Source organism: Neovison vison, chromosome 12, assembly GCF_020171115.1.
Source record: "Neovison vison isolate M4711 chromosome 12, ASM_NN_V1, whole genome shotgun sequence".
Taxonomy (NCBI): domain Eukaryota; kingdom Metazoa; phylum Chordata; class Mammalia; order Carnivora; family Mustelidae; genus Neogale; species Neogale vison.
The window spans coordinates 96,185,755-96,202,220 of NC_058102.1; the positions used below are offsets into that span (position 1 = coordinate 96,185,755).

At 56.5% G+C, this 16,466-nt stretch overlaps 2 protein-coding genes and 1 non-coding gene across 4 annotated transcripts; all 3 read right to left on the reverse strand.

Annotated features, from left to right (window-relative positions):
• Positions 1-245: 245 nt before the first annotated feature.
• On the reverse strand, positions 246-2,060 carry C12H12orf57 (chromosome 12 C12orf57 homolog). The gene is made up of 3 exons (XM_044226601.1): positions 1,685-2,060; positions 1,231-1,407; positions 246-463 (listed from the first exon to the last, which is right to left on the reverse strand). Exons 1-3 carry the CDS (start codon positions 1,734-1,736, stop codon positions 312-314), a joined length of 381 nt encoding a protein of 126 aa, XP_044082536.1. The 5' UTR covers positions 1,737-2,060; the 3' UTR covers positions 246-311.
• On the reverse strand, positions 2,010-2,071 carry LOC122892832. Its single transcript, XR_006381505.1, has one exon. It is a non-coding gene; the product is annotated as a U7 small nuclear RNA (small nuclear RNA).
• Positions 2,072-2,939: 868 nt separating this feature from the next.
• On the reverse strand, positions 2,940-14,809 carry ATN1 (atrophin 1). Of its 2 annotated transcripts, none has more exons than XM_044229422.1 (10): positions 14,707-14,809; positions 9,898-10,093; positions 9,634-9,771; positions 9,367-9,480; positions 6,681-8,713; positions 6,228-6,450; positions 5,149-5,845; positions 4,151-4,294; positions 3,635-3,815; positions 2,940-3,483 (listed from the first exon to the last, which is right to left on the reverse strand). In XM_044229422.1, exons 2-10 carry the CDS (start codon positions 9,922-9,924, stop codon positions 3,450-3,452), a joined length of 3,591 nt encoding a protein of 1,196 aa, XP_044085357.1. In that variant the 5' UTR covers positions 9,925-10,093; positions 14,707-14,809; the 3' UTR covers positions 2,940-3,449. The 2 variants fall into 2 exon arrangements, with proteins under 2 accessions (XP_044085357.1, XP_044085356.1); XM_044229421.1 differs by having other exon boundaries at positions 6,681-8,716; positions 14,707-14,808.
• Between the last annotated feature and the right edge of the window lie 1,657 nt (positions 14,810-16,466).

Genomic DNA, 16,466 nt, shown 5'->3' on the forward strand with positions numbered 1-16,466 from the left:
TTCCAAAACAGCCCAGGAGGCCCCTCTCCTCAAAGGAGGTGGTACCTGTGCAGGCTCACCACACAACCCCCCCTTTCCTCCAAGGTTTTGAGGGGCATGTCCTTCCTCCCATCCTGCCCTGGGGCAGGGTGTTCCCAGCAGGAGCTTACGATCAGGGCGGGGAGCTGAAGCAGCCTGGAATGGCAGAGGGAACCTGGGGCCAGGAAGTGGGGGTTGTCAGGGTCACAAAAGACTGACACCGAGGCTAAGTCACAGGCACGTTTATTATCCTCTGGAACATTAAGGTCTTCCCTGCGTGGGATGGCCGACCCTCAGGAGGCAGCCACACTGCCGCCAGAAGCAGGCCCGTGGGGAGGCAATGTCATGGGGGGCAGGAACAGTGCCTTCAGCTTGCCGGACAAGCTAGCAATCTCAGGATCCTGGGCTTCGTAAGACTTGACCAAGCGGGCAAACTTTAGGACACCTGCAAGGGGAAGTGGAGCATCAAGCCACGCCTTCAGGGGACAGGTATGCCCAGACATGGGGGGCAGGCAGCTTGAGCATGAGTCACTGGCTGTTACCCCTCTGGTCAGGTAGCTGTCAACAAAACAAGGCACAAGCAGGCCTCTGTCCTGGGTAGTCTGGATCCACCATTTCCTGGTCTAGACCAGGCAAAACAGTGAATGAAATACCCCTAAGCAGCCTGCCTCTCGTGATCAGGTGAACCGTTCTGGCAATTTACTCACAAGAACCCATGGTATGAACATGCATAAGGCCCCAAGTCTATAACCTGAACACAGGAGGGCCTTGGGTCAGCCGGGCTGAATCAATCAGCAACCCTGGGGAACACCATGATCTCATCAAGGAAACTGACCAGCCAGCCCTCCAACAGAGACAGCTAAAACCCCCGGAGGGGTTGCAGAAGCATACTGCCATGCAGACACCCCACTAGAACTCATCAGAAGAGGGGTCGGCTCCAGCTCTGCTGTGACCTCGAGCACTTAGTTTACTACTAGAGTCTGTTTCCTCATCCTAAAGTGGGATAACAATATAATTACTGCTAAGTACAAAAAGCACTTAGGACTTTACCTGGCACAAGTTCAGAACAGACCCGCGGCTCCTATGGCCAATACTGTTCATCGGATTGTGGCTGCCTCCGTGTGGCGAGGCAAGGGAGGACGGCTCAGGGACCCAGTGGGATCCAGCGCCCTCTCTCGGACCCACGCCACCTCCAACCCTCGTCCGACCCACCTTCCCCGTCGCAGCTGAAGCCATAGGCCTTGATAACCTCCTGCTGAATCTGCGTGGCCACGGGCAGCACGAATTGCAGCATTTTGCCCATGTCGTTGCACGCGTTGTCCCGAGCCTCGTCCATGCGCACGGCGTTCTCCGGGGCCGAGAACGCCTGGATTACCTCCGCCAGGACCACTGCACCGCAGACGCATCCCCGGGTAGGAGTCGAAGCACGGCCGGCGGGCCCAGGCCGAGAACGCAGGGAAGAGGGCAGGAAATTAGTGGACTAAAGCCAGAGTAACCCGCTAAACTCGACCCAGATTCCCTCGCTCTAGGACCCCTCCTGGGGGAGAGAGGGTGGAACCCTGTGCCCCCATTTCCCGGCGGTGCAACCACACCCTTCGCTCTGTCCCCTCCGCCCGCGCCCTTCTCCAGCAGGAAGCCCACGCGGTGGCCAGAACATGCTTCTCACCCTTGGCTTGCTCGGCGCTCAGGGCCGCGGGTGGGGCCGAGGCGGACGCCATAGGGTAACAAAAGCTGCACGTGCAGCGAAACCAACGAAATGCTCAGGAGAAACGGGATGCCTCTCAGAGTGGCTCTCAAAACCGATGGAAGGGAAGCAGCATCAGCTGCAGCCGGAAACCGAGGAAGCCTGTGGGCGTAGCGCAGCGCGCCGCAAACGCCTAACTGCTTTAAAAAAGAGCACCACTTAACCAGACCATCGAACACTCGAAAGGATCGAACACATAAAGGCAACACAACTAAAAAGCAATCTATCGTTATAAACTCAGTATAGGGAGGGTCTTCCGGTGAAAACCGGAAAACCTGCTAGACAAATTCTAAAAGAGCTGTAACACTACAGGAAGTAGTCTGGAGAGAACATGGGGTATCCAGGAACGCCACTATTGGTGAGGGTGAGCTCAGTGTGGCCTTTTCTAATTCCTATTGCTATATAAGCGACGGGGGACGTTACAACTTTCAAAAGAAAAAACGGGGGGGAAGGAAGCTCCTTTATATTACCCATTTCTAGAATTTGGGAACATTGGATTGGAGTTTATGCAAATGAGATCGAAGCTGATTGGCTGGGACGGCTGGTCACACCCCCTTCAGTTTTTGAGAACGTAGTGATTCGCAGCAATGAACGCTAAAAGCTAAGGCGGCTCTCGGGTTCTCCTAAAATGGCCTTGTGACGCTAAGTGCGCGCGCCAGCGTAGCGCCTTCCAATTTCTTTTCTAGACATTTGAAAATGGTCGCCCGCTCCCTCCTCAAACCATGGGGTACTTATGACTCCGGAGTTCTAATCACTTTAACCCAATGAAAATACGGCCCTGCACCTCCAATTCATTACCCTTTCTCAATCTATTCGAATAAAAGGATTCTGGACTCTGGTGGCTCCTAGCTGTGGGGTCAGCAGCAGAAAGGCCTCCAAAGTCTGAGTGGCTTCCTAGGTCTAACTCTATCAGAGGCGTGCCTGTTTTCCCGCACCCCACCGGGGCATCCAGCGTCTGGACTTCCCTGCATTGCGAGGCAGGGAGGGACTAGCTCCGCAGTACCCCTCCAGCGGAGCACCTGGGTCCTGCCAAGAGCTCCTCTGTGATTCCACGTCTCTACATCCACGGTGTCCTGTTCCACAGCCTTCTCTCCAGGCACTGCTCAACCCCCACCTCACCCCCAACTCCGCCCCCAGAGCCCGCAAAGAACCAGTCACAGCCATCTTCCTGGGGAGTCGTGAGGATGTTTTTGTTTGGTTTTGGTTGGGATGTTTTTTAAAGAGCGTCATATAGATATTTATATATATAAATTATTAATGTGGGGGAGGGGCAAGGGGCATACATCGCAGAAGAGGCGCGCGCACAGGGACTGGGGACGGGCAGGGGCAGCACACGATGCTACGCAAAACAGCCACATCTAACAGATGAAATCATCACACCAACGGGGTGGGGGAGGGGCGGTGGCCACCGAGGGCTGGGCACGGGGGAGGAAGAAAGCAGGGGGACAGGAAAAAGGGACCTGGTCCAAGATACTGTGCGCTTTCTGCCCCCACCCCGACGCCACCTCCCCACCTCTGCCTACCACAGGAGCCTTGGCCTTCTGTCCCTTCCTCCCTCCCTCTGCCCAGCTGCTGAAACCCTGCAAAGGAGCAGCACTCCTCCCTCCTCTGCTCTGGGGGGCGGGCTGGGAGGGAGGCCTTGGAGGTCCAGATGCAGGCGCCACGGGTGCTCTCTTGATGGCAGGTCCTACAGTGGCTTGTCGCTTTCCTTCTTCAGGTGACTGGTGGAGAGGGGATGAAGAGCAGAACCATGAGATTGAGGTCAACCCTGCCCAGGCCCCCTGTCACAGAATTGGGAGGTGGGGCAGGGGCTCCTCCCCCAACCCCAGGAACCCGCAGCCCGACCCTCTGCACCCCAGGAAGCCAACGCACCTGTAGTAGTCCTCCTGAGCAGGTAGCGGCACACTGTGCAGCGGGTGGTGGGCGTGCAGCCACTGCTGCTGCTCCAGGGCCAGGCGCTGCAGCTCAGCCGACTGCGCGTGCATGGCCTGCAGCTGGTGAGCTGCAGACATTGGGGCAGAGAGGGAGGCTGGCAGGTCCCGGTAAGGAGCAGCTGTGGGCAGGAAGGGCAGGAGACACAGGACCGAGGGAATGCTGAGCACTTACTCTGGACTGGGAGACAGCTAGCTACAGAGGCAACGGAGACTAAAACACTTATAGGGAAAAGCCAGTCCTGCAAGTTGCCAGCCATTGAGAGGATTCAAACCTCCGCCTGGCACTCCAACCTGCACCTCTCTTGGGCAGGGCCTCAGCCCTCCTTCTATTCCCAGCTCCTCTGGGTACCTCCGCATCCCCTCCCCAGTCCCAAAGAGGCCCATCCCACCACCCAATCTCCTCCTTCCTGCCCTTATCTCATCAGATCCTCCCCATCCCCACCTTCATCCTTACCAAAGAGCTGGTGACGAAGAACTTCGTTCTCGTGCAGAGGGTGAGGAAGAAGGGGGTTAGGGAGGGTCCCAGCTGGGTAGGGGATCCGGGTAAGGTGAGACCCTGAGGCCAGGGGGTCAATGAGAGGGTGCACTGAGGCAGAGGCTAGAAGGTAAAGAGAAAGGGGTCACCAAAAGGCAAGTTTGGAGAAAACCACGCACGCGGGTAAATGGATCCAAGCCAGGAAGAGATGGACAATCAAACACAGAAAGACCCAGTGAGGAACAAGGAAGAGCAAAGGAAGAACTAGGGGACTGGTGGGTGGCCAGGACAAGACCTTTCTGGAGTAAGGAACACAGGGACACACAGAGGCCGAATAACAGGAGATTACAGTTTGTCAGAGGGGTCTGAGGAAAAGGAAAGAGATGTGGACGGCTTAAAGGAGATAAAGGGAACTAGAAAGTTTAGGAAGTAAGACAGGAAGAGATACAGAAGGTTAAAAGAGAAAGCACAAGGGAGCCCAGAATGACCAGGACTGTAAGGTTAGATCTGGCAATGTTCTGGACAATAATATGGCAAAAGGACAGTAAATAAAGCTCATTAGTACCCAAGATACCCCCAGCCAAAGCTATAAGGGCTGTTTCTGGAAGGCTGTAGATCTAGAGATGGGGAAAACACCTCCACTTGGGAGGAGGAAAGATCGCAAGAAATGGTAACAGAGTTTAATCCAAAGGAGCAAGGAAACGGGTATGTGAAGGGGGTTGGGAGGTGTGGTCTGAGGGCAGAAAGGTAGCATTCCCTCCAAGGTTTCCTCTACCATGCGTGGAATGCTAGACTCTGAAGTGGGGTAGGTTGTGCATTATTACAGTCCCTGTGGCAAGGCTGGGGCATGAGAAGATCAGGGGAGCAATCTCCGGAAAGAGGCTCATGCCAGACTTTAGAGGAGGGAAGTCTTGGCCCGAGGAACAGAAAAGCCCAATCACTTGCCAGGAACCAAGAGAAAGTAGTAGGAGCCTCACCTGCATGGATGGCATCCTGCTGGTGGAGATGCAGGTGGGAGTGGATGTGGGAGTGCTGGTGGTGATGAGGGGTAACATTAAGCATCTGCAGCCGGGCCAGCGGGTCATTGCCCAGGGCTGCCACTCTTTCTGCATGCTGCCTCTCAGCTGCCAGACGCTCCGCATAGGACATGTCAGGCCGCAGGGCTGGCCCAGCTGCCAGCGCTAGACGTTCTCTCTCCAGGGGCCCCAGACTCGGATGAAAAGGAAAAGGGTGCAGGCCGGGTGGGCCAGGCTGCAGAGCCAGGCCCCCATGTCGGGGGAAGGGATCAAGGCCTGGCCCTGGGACCCCATGTAGGGGTTCCAGCTCACTGGGCTTCACCTCAAAGCCAGGCTTGAGGCGGTCACGGAGGTCTCGTTCACGGGCTTCCCGCTCCCTCTCCCGGGCTGCTGGGTCGCTGCTGTACAAGGCCGGGACATTGTAACCCAGGAGCCCCGGGTCCACTGCCCCTAGGGGCACGTAGAAGGGATGGTTGCGATTGCCAGGAGACATGACGTGGGGTCGGGCGTATTCACTGAGCGTGCGCAGGGCTGGAGTGTCAGGACCCAGGTAGGGGGGCACTGTAGCTACAGCGCTGCCCGGCTCAAACGGAGGGCGATGGGGCACAGGGCCAAGAGATGGGCACTCCACTGGCGCCCGGCCCTCCTGAGCCAACTTCTGTGGAATACAGGGGGAAAACAGTGTCAAAACGGCAGGTCTGCAAAAAGGCAGCTGGTCCTGAGCTACTCATTTGTCTCGCCAGTTGAAAATCAAAATGCTTCACTTTACTAGAACTCAGTTAAGCGGGAATTTCCCTAACCCTTTCTCCTGGATTTTGGCTCCCCCTACCATCTGCAGATACTCTGATCTCAATTTGTCCTCCCCCAAACCCAGGAATGCGAGGATTCCTCCCGCTGGAATCCTTCCGTCTCGATTTCTCGGGCTGCCGTGCCTCCTCCGTTCCGACAGGGGGAGCAACGACCCCCCCACACACACACAACCCACCCTGCGCGGCGCAAAGGGCCAGAAAGGCGGATGGCGCGTGTGGTGACGCACTCACCACGCTGCGTTCCAGCTCACGCTCCTTCTCGCGTTCCCGCTCCTTCTCGCGTTCCCGCTCACGCTCGCGCTCCTTCTCTTCGCGCGCGCGCTGCTCGGCCTCGCGCCGCACCTTCTCCACCAGGTCGGCCCGCTTCTTGGCCAGCTTGGAGCCCTCCAGCGGCACGAAGTACAGATCGCTGCGCGCGCACGAGTTAAAGCCGCGGTCCAGGTGTTTGTTGAACCTGCCAGGCGCGAGGGCGGCGCGCGCTTAGCCCCGGCGAGCTGCCAGATCCGCCCGGCGGTGACCCTGCCCCCAAGCCCGCCCGCGCAGATCGTGAGGGCGAGGCCAAGTTCTGGAGTACTTCAGAAAGCACCACTAAAACGAGAGGGGTTCCCCCGCACCGCTCTTTCCGTTGCCTCGCTCTGTCGTTCCCCATTCCAGGCCCAACCGCACCCCGGCCCGGAGGCTCACCTGGCTGACTGGCTGGCATGGCTGGGCACGTCTACCACCTTGGGAGGGGGCGAGGGGCTACGGGCCGGGGGCACTGGGCTCTCGGGGGTCTCATACTCTTCAGCGGGCTCCTGCTTGATCTGCGTGGCGTTCAGGGGCGGCCCGGAGGCAGGGGCTGCAGGCGGTGTAGGCAGGGATGATAGGCCAGAGGGCCCGGCAGGTGGCAGGGGCCCTGGCCCCACAGTGGGCGAGCCTGGCTTGAAGGTCCCTGGGCCCGCGGGCGGCGAGGCGCCTCGGTAGCCAGGTGGGGTCCCTGTTCGGAAGGAGGGAGGTGACCCTGGCTTGTATCCCGGTGGGGTGGCCGTCTTGTAGGCCCCTGGGGACGGGGCTCTCTTTCCATAGGGCGGGGGCCCTGGTGGGGAAGCTGTTTTGTAGCCTGCTGGCGAGGAAGCCACTGTGGCAATGACCGTGGAAAGCGTAGCCGAGGAAGTGGTGACCGGAGGCACCGGCGGGAAGGGGTAGGGCCCTCCTTGGGGGCCCTGGGAAGGGGAGGGGTGTGAACATGGGTAGGATCCTTGAGAGGAAGAAGAGGAGGAGGAGTTGGAAGAGGAGGAAGAGGCAGGGGGGCCGTTGGGGCCTGCTTGGCTGTAGGACACCTGGCCGTGAGGTGGGGGCAGGTGTGCTGGCCCTGTTGGGTAGGGCCTCAGAGACCCCAGGGAGGGAGACATGGTGTAAGGATGAGCATGGTGGGAGCTGCTGCTCTCCAGGGGGTGGGGATATGCTCCAGGTGGAGGGGGCCCAGAGCTCCCATGATGCTGCTGCTGCTGCTGTTGCTGTTGCTGCTGCTGTTGTTGTTGTTGCTGCTGCTGCTGCTGTTGCTGGTGGTGATGGTGATGTGTTGGGGCTGGTGGGTGGCCTGTGGATTGGCCTCCAGTTGAAGGAGGGAAGGGACCTGGGTGGGCATTGCTGTTGGCTAAGAGACGGCCATAGGGAGGAGGTGGTGGGGGACCCTGGCTCCACACAGCCTGGGATGGAAGGGAAGGCTGAGTATACTTGGGTGGCTGATTGGAGACAGTCAGGCTTGTCGGGGGAGGGAAGGAGTGGGGATAACTGGGCAGTGCCTGGGAAGCTGGGTACTGGGAGGCAGAGGAAGAGGACGAAGAACTGGAAGAAGAGGCCGCTGCAGAGCTACTACCAGAGGATGAATATGGATACCTCATTGGGGGGGCTGGGGCAGAAGAGGAGGAAGCAGGTGGCAGAGGATGGGGTGAGGGAGCAAGAGTGGGGCCCTTCTCTGGGCCAGGAGGAAGTCCACCCATACCCTGCCCCATGGCATGGGGAGACGGCAGATGCCCAGGTAGTGGCTGGGCCCCCAGGCCAGGAGGAGAGGCTGAGGCATTGTTAAGGGGTCTTAGGGCAGGTGGGGGAGGCAGGTTCGGTGTCACATGGGGGAAGGTGGCTGGTGGTGGAGCAGAGGGCAGGTTTCCACCACCCACTGGAGTGTTAGGTGGCTTTGTTGGGGGAGCACCACCAGCCCCAGAGCTTGATATTGAAATGGGGGTGGTTGGTGGGGGGTGCTGTTTACCCCCAGTAGGAGCCCCCACTGAAGAGGCAGCCCCTCCCCCCTTGGAACCCACTGGGGGTCCAGACAAAACTCCTCCACCAGTGCCCCCAGGGTAGAGCTGTGGATGAGGGGGAGGGGCCCCAGGAGGAGCCTGGAACATTCGAGATGTGGGGGGCTCCATGGGAGCATGATATCCAGTGGGTGTCACGGAAGGATGGGGCTCAAAGCCAGGCTCTGGCTGTCGGGGGGTGTTGTCTTGCGGTGAAGGGGAGGGAGGAAAGAGTGGAGGTGGGTGGTAGGGGCGGGCTGGGCCCTGGGACAGGCCAGAAGACGAGTCGGAGTCATTCTCCACACTTCCAGGGCTGTAGATGCTGGGAGACGTGCTTCGGTTATCTTGGTCAATATCCCTAGGGTCACTGCTGCCATCATCATTGAGGCTCCGCCCATCTAAACTATCCAGATCAGAGGGAGACTGTGGCCGAGGGAGCTCCTGCTGCAGAAGAAGGAGGACCAGTTTTTTTTCTTTTTCCTTGCTCCCCCTACATTTGGGGCCTCCCTTGCACAAAATCATTTCTCCCAACATGCCACTGTACCATGTGATGAATACTATTGCTCAAGCCCACCTACCATGTGGGGATTCCCCCCCTCTCCCCACATTCTCAGCCAGTGTTGTTTCCCTCCCTGGGAAACTCCATTCTTTCCTCAAGTGTCCATCTCAAGCACCTTCTCCCCATCCACAGCTAAACCCAAATCCCGGTCTTCCACCAGCTCATATCCACCCTCTTCTCATCTCCTTTCACCCCATTAACTACACATGCCAGAAACCCGTGGTTTTTAAAAAGACCACTCCTGCATTTTCCTTTTGAGACCTCTCACCTTTAATCTCCTCCCCAGCCCCTTCATGAAAACCAGGACCTGGGAAAAAAGCCTAGAATCACCCACACTCCCAGTCCCCTCTGGCCCTGCCTGGTCATCTAGTGGCCTAGCTACATCCCTGTCTGACATGTTACAGACAGGACTCCTTTAATAAGCACCAGGTCTCTCATATTCCAGGTGAGATTACAGTAGGAGTCGTGAGTGAAAGGAAGTTTTCAGTTAACAGTGATCAGAAAATGCATCAGGATGGCTGCTAGGGTCTCCCACCTCAGTTTTGGTCTTTTTTGGTGCATTGGTCTCCTCACTTTCACTCTCTGAGATCTCCTCACTCCGGCCCTGCTTGCTGACCTTCGGGGTGGAGGCTTCCTCGACGCGGGCCTTCTGTTAGAGAAAAAAGAGAAAATCCCTGTCTTCTACCTCCCAAAGCCTCCACCATCACCCTCTGCCAGACAGGAAGTTCCCCCACAACACACACACATACACCCTCGGCTCCAGTGCCTGGGCATCCTGTGGGAGGACCTGAGGACAGAATACCTTGGCTGTCTGCCTAGACTTCTCGGCTTTGCCATCACTGCTGGACGTGCTGACCCCTCCAGGGGAGGCCCGGCCCCTCGATCTCAGTTCTTCCCGGGGCCCAGGGGCCTCTTTCTTCCGTCCACTCCTCATTGACATCTGAGGGAGAAGGAAGGAAGCACCTAACTTCATGGTGTGTCTTATTTCTGTTCTACTTCTCCAGGCCCTCACCCCTAGTTCCTCCACCCTTCATCATTCAGGTCTCTAATTTCAGCTATTACTCACTGAGTCTTTATTCTGTCGTGTCTTCATTCTTCAGGCTGTGGAGACCCCATTCTCCTCTGCCTGGGCAGCTGAATACAGAAACTTCTCTGCTTCCCCCCCAAGTTCCCCACAGCTGTGGTCTGGGAAGCAGGCAGCAGGATCTCCCAAGTGTCTAGTGCAGGCACCTGGAACTTGCAGGATCTGTTTTCAGTGAAGCCTGTTAGAAGAGACCACCAGAGTCTCCAAACTGGGGAACAGTGTCTGAAGGGGATATCACTGAGCTTATCGCAGCCCAGCCCTGGGCCTTTGGGCCAGGAGGCACAAGCTTCCAAGACATTGCTGGCCTGCCCCGCGGGCCACCCAGGCTATCTACAAGTGAAGCAGACTTTGCTTGCAACATCATCTCTTTCATCTCTGGAGAAAGTAGAAAATTCAGATGGACCTGTGAGGTCACATTATTTACCCTTCATGATACCTAGGAAATACCTGTGTGTCCATGAGTTCCACAGAACTTTACCAGGAAGCATAAAGAAATGTAGCTCAGGGCACCTGGGTGGATCAGTTGGTTAAGCATCTGCCTTTGGCTCAGGTCATGATCCCAGGGTCCCGGGATTAGGTCCCACATCAGGCTCCCCTTACTCTGCAGGGAGCCTGGTTCTCCTTCTCCCTCTGCCTGCCACTCCCCCTGCTTGTGCTCTCTCTCTCTCAAAAAAAAATTTTTTTAAAGATTTTATTTGACAGAGACAGTGAGAGAGGGAACACAAGCAAGGGGAGTGGGAAAGGGAGGAGGCATCCCACTGAGCAGGGAGCTGGACGCAGGGCTTGATCCCAGGACCCGGAGATCATGACCAGAGCAGAAGGCAGACGCTTAATGACTGAGCCACCCAGGCACCCCAGTCAAATAAAATCTTAAAAAAAAAAAGGTATCTGAGATAGTAAGTCATTTACTGAGTGCTGTCTTATGTCAAGCCCTTACAATTTCACTGAATACTTATAACCAACCCTCCAGTATTCTTATTTCCATTATACAGGTGGGGAAACTGAGGCTCAAAGATTGAGACTGTGATTTGCCCAACTTTGTGTGATGAATACACAGAAGCCTGTGACAGCACCAGAATCAAACCCACGTCTCCCTGACTTCAAAGCCCATGCTGTTTCTTCTAGACTTTGCTATAGTCTCATCAGAAGCTGGGGAGGGGGGGGAGGGGAGAGAATTCTCAGAAGGCTCAGATCAGTCCCAGAGATATGAAAAGAATCTTTTCACATCAGAGTAGGTGGGAGAAGAATGTCCTGTTCTCTAACACAAAGGCACACAGTCCTAGCAATCCCAAGCCCAAACCTGGGTATTCCCAAAGTGCAGAACTTCATTTCTGCGAGCCCCCCTGAGGCCCCCTGTCTAGTGCTTGGGTTCCCTTAGGCTAGAAAGTCAGGACTTTCACTTTACCAACCCAAGCAGTGAGGATCAGTGAGCACATAATACAATAATACAAAGTTACCAGTTTCTGAGTCTGTACCCCCACTTGGCTTTGACAGGGACATACACCTCACCACCTGTCTGTATCTGTACCTGTATCTACAGCCAGCTATTTTCACTCACACTTGCTTGTTTTTCTAGCTAAGTGTCACATCTCTTCCATTTTATTGACCATGAAGTCTTTTGAGAGCAAAAACAGTCTCTTCCCACCGTTTTCTTCCTTTCTCTATCTCCCACTGGTGTCACATATATGTGGGTGCTCTGTTCTGTCCTTGCCATTGACCTGTAAGCCCACTCACTTCAGTAGGTCTTTTCGAATAAAATGCTGCTGGCTTTGGTAGGAACAGGGTAAACTTAGCCACCTATTACTGAGGCAGAGGCCTGGCTAGGTAAATGGCATTTTCACAGTTGATAGCGTGTTTCTCCCAAGGAATACAGAGTAATTATTTATTACTCATCTCCGCTGAACTCTACCGAGACAGGCTGTGAGGGGTGAACCTAACCTTTACAGAAAACTTCAGGCGGTGAGGGGTGAACCTAACCTTTACAGAAAACTTAAATGATGATTTACTTAGAGTCACAAAGAGCTGAGACACAGCTCCAGGTCTGCTGAACTTAAAACCCATGCTCTGCCCAGCAAACCAGCCATCTTTCTTCAGCTACAACTATTACCACATTTTGGAATTGTTGTGTAGATGGGTTTTAAGACATTGTCAAACCCCCTCAAAATCCAAAGAACAAAACCCAACAGAAGAGAAGGGGAAAACAATCTCAACGAAAGCACAGCAAAGATGACTATTTGTGACTGGTGTGTCTTTGCCAGCCCCACTAGAGGAGAGTCCCCATGTCTCACCCCAATCTCAGAATCCATTCACCAAGTCAGTTAGAGCGAGGAGATCCAAAAGCTCAGAGAAATGCATGAATGGAACTGAAAAATACAGCAATAAGGATGCCCTCCCCCTACTGCCACTGTTTTAAACAGATAAAATCTGATAAAATTATCAGTGAGTAATTTTGAAAGAGAAAAGCAGTCATAAAAGTGTAGGTAATCCTGGGGGAAAGGAGTGGCAAGGGGAGAGCAGTTAGGGTTGGGCTGTACATGATGTTTCTGAACTTAGAGCATGCTTTAGCATCAAGGTGAGCTATACTCCATCTTGCCCTAGTAGCCTGTCAGTGGAACGAATACTTCAAGAACACCCACTGTGTATCCGGCAACACACTATGCACATTCCCCTTCACAGCCTTACTGCAAAAGAAAAATGACAAATACCAGACTGGGGAGATGCAAAAGTGAGAAAAAGGGAAAGAGTCTCTAAGAACAGGAAAAGAAGGGAGAAATATGAGAAGGACATCAGAGGGAATACACAATCGAGGCACAAGGCTTTCTGGGAAAGGCTTGCAGGGTGAATTTCAGGATTGCTGGCCCAGACCTGCCAGACTAACAAACCAGTCCAAAGTGACTCCTAGAGAACAATGCACCAAGCTAAGCCTTTTTAGAATGCCAGGTTGTCAGAAGGGCCTCAGAAATCATCTTATCTATAACCCCTTCATCTTACAACAAAGCCAAGACTCAAAGAGAAGTGACTGACCCACGGCCACAGTTAGAGGTACAGCGAGGACTAGACCCAGTTATCCTGGCTCCTGTTCCGGAGTATTTCCACTGCCCTCTCCCCTGGGCCACCCTCACAAGGGATGGGCTGGTTGGAGAGCCCAGTCCCTCCCACAAAGTCAGGGAAATAGAAGGTCGAAGGTTAGCTGAGGGAAGGGGTCAATATCGTGATGTCCGGGAAAGAGGCAGAGGGAGACTCAGGGAGATTCAAGCTTAAGAAAATGTCAGACTATCAGTGCAAAGAAGCAAAAGGACTACCAAATACAAAAGGTTCCTAATAATAAGGTAGGCAGAGGCCAGAAAGAACTACCAAAAGATGGTGTAACTTCAACAGGAGCATTCCCATGCTCTCACCATGCCTAGGGGAAGGAACCGGGAGCAACTCCTATGACCTGAAAATAACATGTCTACCTGTTCCAACAGACTACTGGATGGAAGGTGGGCGGACCCCCTGGGGAACCTCCCATCCACCAGCCGCACCAGAAACACCTTTCAGAACAAACCAAGAGTCCCAACAAGAGAGTGAAAGGCTGAGGTCCATCAAAATCCTGAACCCCCACCTATAGGACATCCCACTGGATCACTACTATGGCAACAAAAATGGTAGAACCTGCCCCTCAAGAGTCTATCCCAGGAGTCCATCTGCCAGCCACTCCCCCTCCAGTTGCCAAAGCAACTCCTACCCTTCCATGGCACCCTCGGGGAAGGGAGCTGGAGAGTGCCTGCCCCCGTGGAAACAAGCCCTTGCACAAAGAGCAATCTCTGAGATCCGAACAGAAATGAAGATACGACCCCCTCCACAGAAACCACAGCTCCAGGGTCAGCCACTGCTCTAGGGATTTGAGGGAGGTGGTCACAACTTGGCTGGAGTGCCTATAAGATTGTTCAATTCTCTCCTCCTCCTCCACCCTTCCAGAAACCCTTTCTCCCTAACTCTCCCTTCAATGGTCCCATCTTCCTCCTCATTAGTTCTAGGGGGACCACACTACTCCACCCCAGTGTGCTCCTCTCCAAGAAGTAACTGTGGCTGGGATTGGAAAAACAAGGTCAGAGGTGGCCTGAAGTGGGCGAAAGAAAATCGAATCACAAAGGCATCCACTTCCCACTTCCACCCAATAACACCTCTGCTGCTGCTTCTCGAAGGTGGACCTCTCCTCGGCCCTTTCAGAGCCTCCCTTTCCCCAGGTTCCATTCTCCCTCATCAGCTACAATCCTCTCTTTCCACCTACCACACCCCTTCCCCATTTCTCACTTCCCTTCTATACCTTGCACCCCCAACCCCGAGTTCTGAAACCCGGGCTCTGGGCCTTTTCCTGGAGCCCTAATGCCCCACCTCGCTGCCATATCTCCATTCCTTTTTTGCCTTCGCCCGAAGCCCCCTCGCGGGCACCCCCCCCCCGCTTTTCCTCTGCCAACCCTCCACCTCGGTGCTTCTCTTTTGGTCCCGGGGTCCTGGCTACCCTCTTGCCCCATCAGCCCTCCTCCTGAGAGACCCTCCCACCTCCCTCCACCTTCCCGGTCCTCCGGGTGCCCGGGCCCCCATCCTTCCTCCGGGTCCGGCCCCACCCCCTGAACCCCCCCAACCCCAGCCTCAGCCCGGGCAGAGCCCGCAGTGGGGGTACCGGGTCGGGAAAATAACAAATGGAGGCGCCGGCGGCGGCGGGAGGGGGAACTGGGAGGGGTGGGGGTGGGGAGCCGCGGGCCAGAACCCGGGCGGGCCCGAGGCCGGGACGGCAGCAGGTCTTACCTGGTGGTAGCTCGGGACGGCTGGCTGGCTCCGAGCGAGATTCGGGGCTCCGGCGCCTCCGGGGGGCGGCGGCGGCCGCTCCCCCGCCCCCCTCTCCTCTTCCCGGCTTCAGTCGCCGCCGCGACGGCGGCGGCGACGGCCCCGGCCCCCCCGGAGGGCGGCCCCCATCCCCCCCCCTTTTCCCCCACCTGGCCCCGATCGCCCGCCTGCCCCTCGGAGCAGATCCCGGTCCGCGCTCTCGCTCAGCCCCTCCTGAGGCCCGCCACCTCCCCCCGGCAGCCCGGAATGCCCGGGCCGCGCCGCCCGCCCCCGCCGCGCCGCTCGCCCCCGCGGCCCGGCCGGCCCTCCGCGCGGCTCTGACCCGCCGCCTCCCGCCCGCCGCCCGCGCCCGCCCCGCGCAGCCCGCACTCGCGCGATCCCCGGCCCCCCTAGGCGGCCTCCGCCCGCGGCCCCCACCCCTTCCCGGGCGGTCGTCCCCCACGCCTCACCCCCTCCTAGCCCCTCTTCGAGGCCAGCGGTGCCCCCTAAATGGGTCCCGGCCCGAGGCCCCGGCCCGACGCGGGGCTGCGGGCGGGCTGGGCGGCGCGTCCGGCGACTCGCACAGGAAAGCGGACGGCGAAGGGAGGGAGCTTGGGAGAGGGGGATGGGAGAAGGGAGGAAGAGGGAGAAGGAGGGAGCGCGGAGGAACGGAGGAGAGAGGGGCCAGGAGGGAGACGCGAGGGAGGGAGCGCGAGGCAAGCTGCGAGGGGGGAGAGAGGGGGATCCGGAGAGGGGGAGGCGCTGTGTGAGTTGGCCGAGGCCGGCCGAGGGGGCTGGGGCGCGGGGAGGGGTTCGCCGAGGCGGAATGTGGGGAACCGGAGAGGGCTAGGTGGGAGGGGCTATCGGTTTTAAGGGCAGAGAAGGGGGGAGACTGGAGAAGTTTGGGGCCGAGGGGGTCTGTGGCAGAGAGGAAGTGGAAGGTTGTTGGGTGTGTGGCAGAGATTGGTCTAATAGGGGTACATTGAGAAAATGGAGCTACGTGGGGGCTTTGGGGGGTAGTGAGGTATGTGACAAGGAGGGGTGACTAAAGCTTGGGGTGACACGTAGCAGGAGAGGTGGGGGCTATGATGCGGGAGAATGGGATGGAAGCTTGAGGTCATGGGGAGGGGAAGAAATTGAAAAGATGTAGACATTTATATATGCGGATGGGGTTTCTGGAAGAGAGTAGTTTGGAGGTGATTGGTGTTGGGAAAAGAATAGAGAACATTAAGAAGGGGGGGTGGTGATGATGGAAAGCTGGAGAAAGTCCAGAGATGTCAGCATGGAGAGAAGGGGAAAGGTGAGGAACCTTAAGAAGGGATGAAGGAGGTGGGGGCAGAGGCATATTCTTAAGGACCTGTAGAGCTGGGTGGGAAAGGGGTGGGGAGACACCAGGATGGCTGGATTCTGGAGATGGGGGATTTCCAAGAGAACTGAAGAGGGTTTGGGTTGGCTAGACAAAGGTGGATACAGTGGGGTGGGGGCAGAGGGGGAAGTGGGTAAAGAAGATTAGAAGGAAATGTAAGATAAACAAGGCCTTTGGTGGCAGTATGGAGGGAGGTCAGAGATGGGAAAGACCAGAGTGGAGATGGGAAGGAAAGCAGTAGAAGGAAGTGATAGAAATGGGAGAGGGCAAGCACCCCCGTGTAGGGAAGGGATTCATTTATAGGTGCGGGGCACCATCTTCAGGCCCTTATGTCTGGTGGTGGCTCCATTTTCCTTCTCAAACCTGTTCCAAGTCA

What these genes read in the sequence shown, in the direction of transcription:
- ATN1 (XM_044229421.1), bottom strand. Translation starts at nt 9,924, where the DNA reads ATGAAGACACGACAGAATAAAGACTCA. An exon ending in CATGCCAGCCAGTCAGCCAG is followed by an intron (nt 6,451 to 6,680) that starts GTGAGCCTCCGG and finishes CGCGCCTGGCAG; the next exon opens with GTTCAACAAACACCTGGACC. An exon ending in GCTCAGGAGGACTACTACAG is followed by an intron (nt 3,484 to 3,634) that starts GTGCGTTGGCTT and finishes CCTCTCCACCAG; the next exon opens with TCACCTGAAGAAGGAAAGCG.
- C12H12orf57 (XM_044226601.1), bottom strand. Translation starts at nt 1,736, where the DNA reads ATGGCGTCCGCCTCGGCCCCACCCGCGGCCCTGAGCGCCGAGCAAGCC. An exon ending in GAGCGCCGAGCAAGCCAAGG is followed by an intron (nt 1,408 to 1,684) that starts GTGAGAAGCATG and finishes TCTGCGGTGCAG; the next exon opens with TGGTCCTGGCGGAGGTAATC. An exon ending in CTTCAGCTGCGACGGGGAAG is followed by an intron (nt 464 to 1,230) that starts GTGGGTCGGACG and finishes TTCCCCTTGCAG; the next exon opens with GTGTCCTAAAGTTTGCCCGC.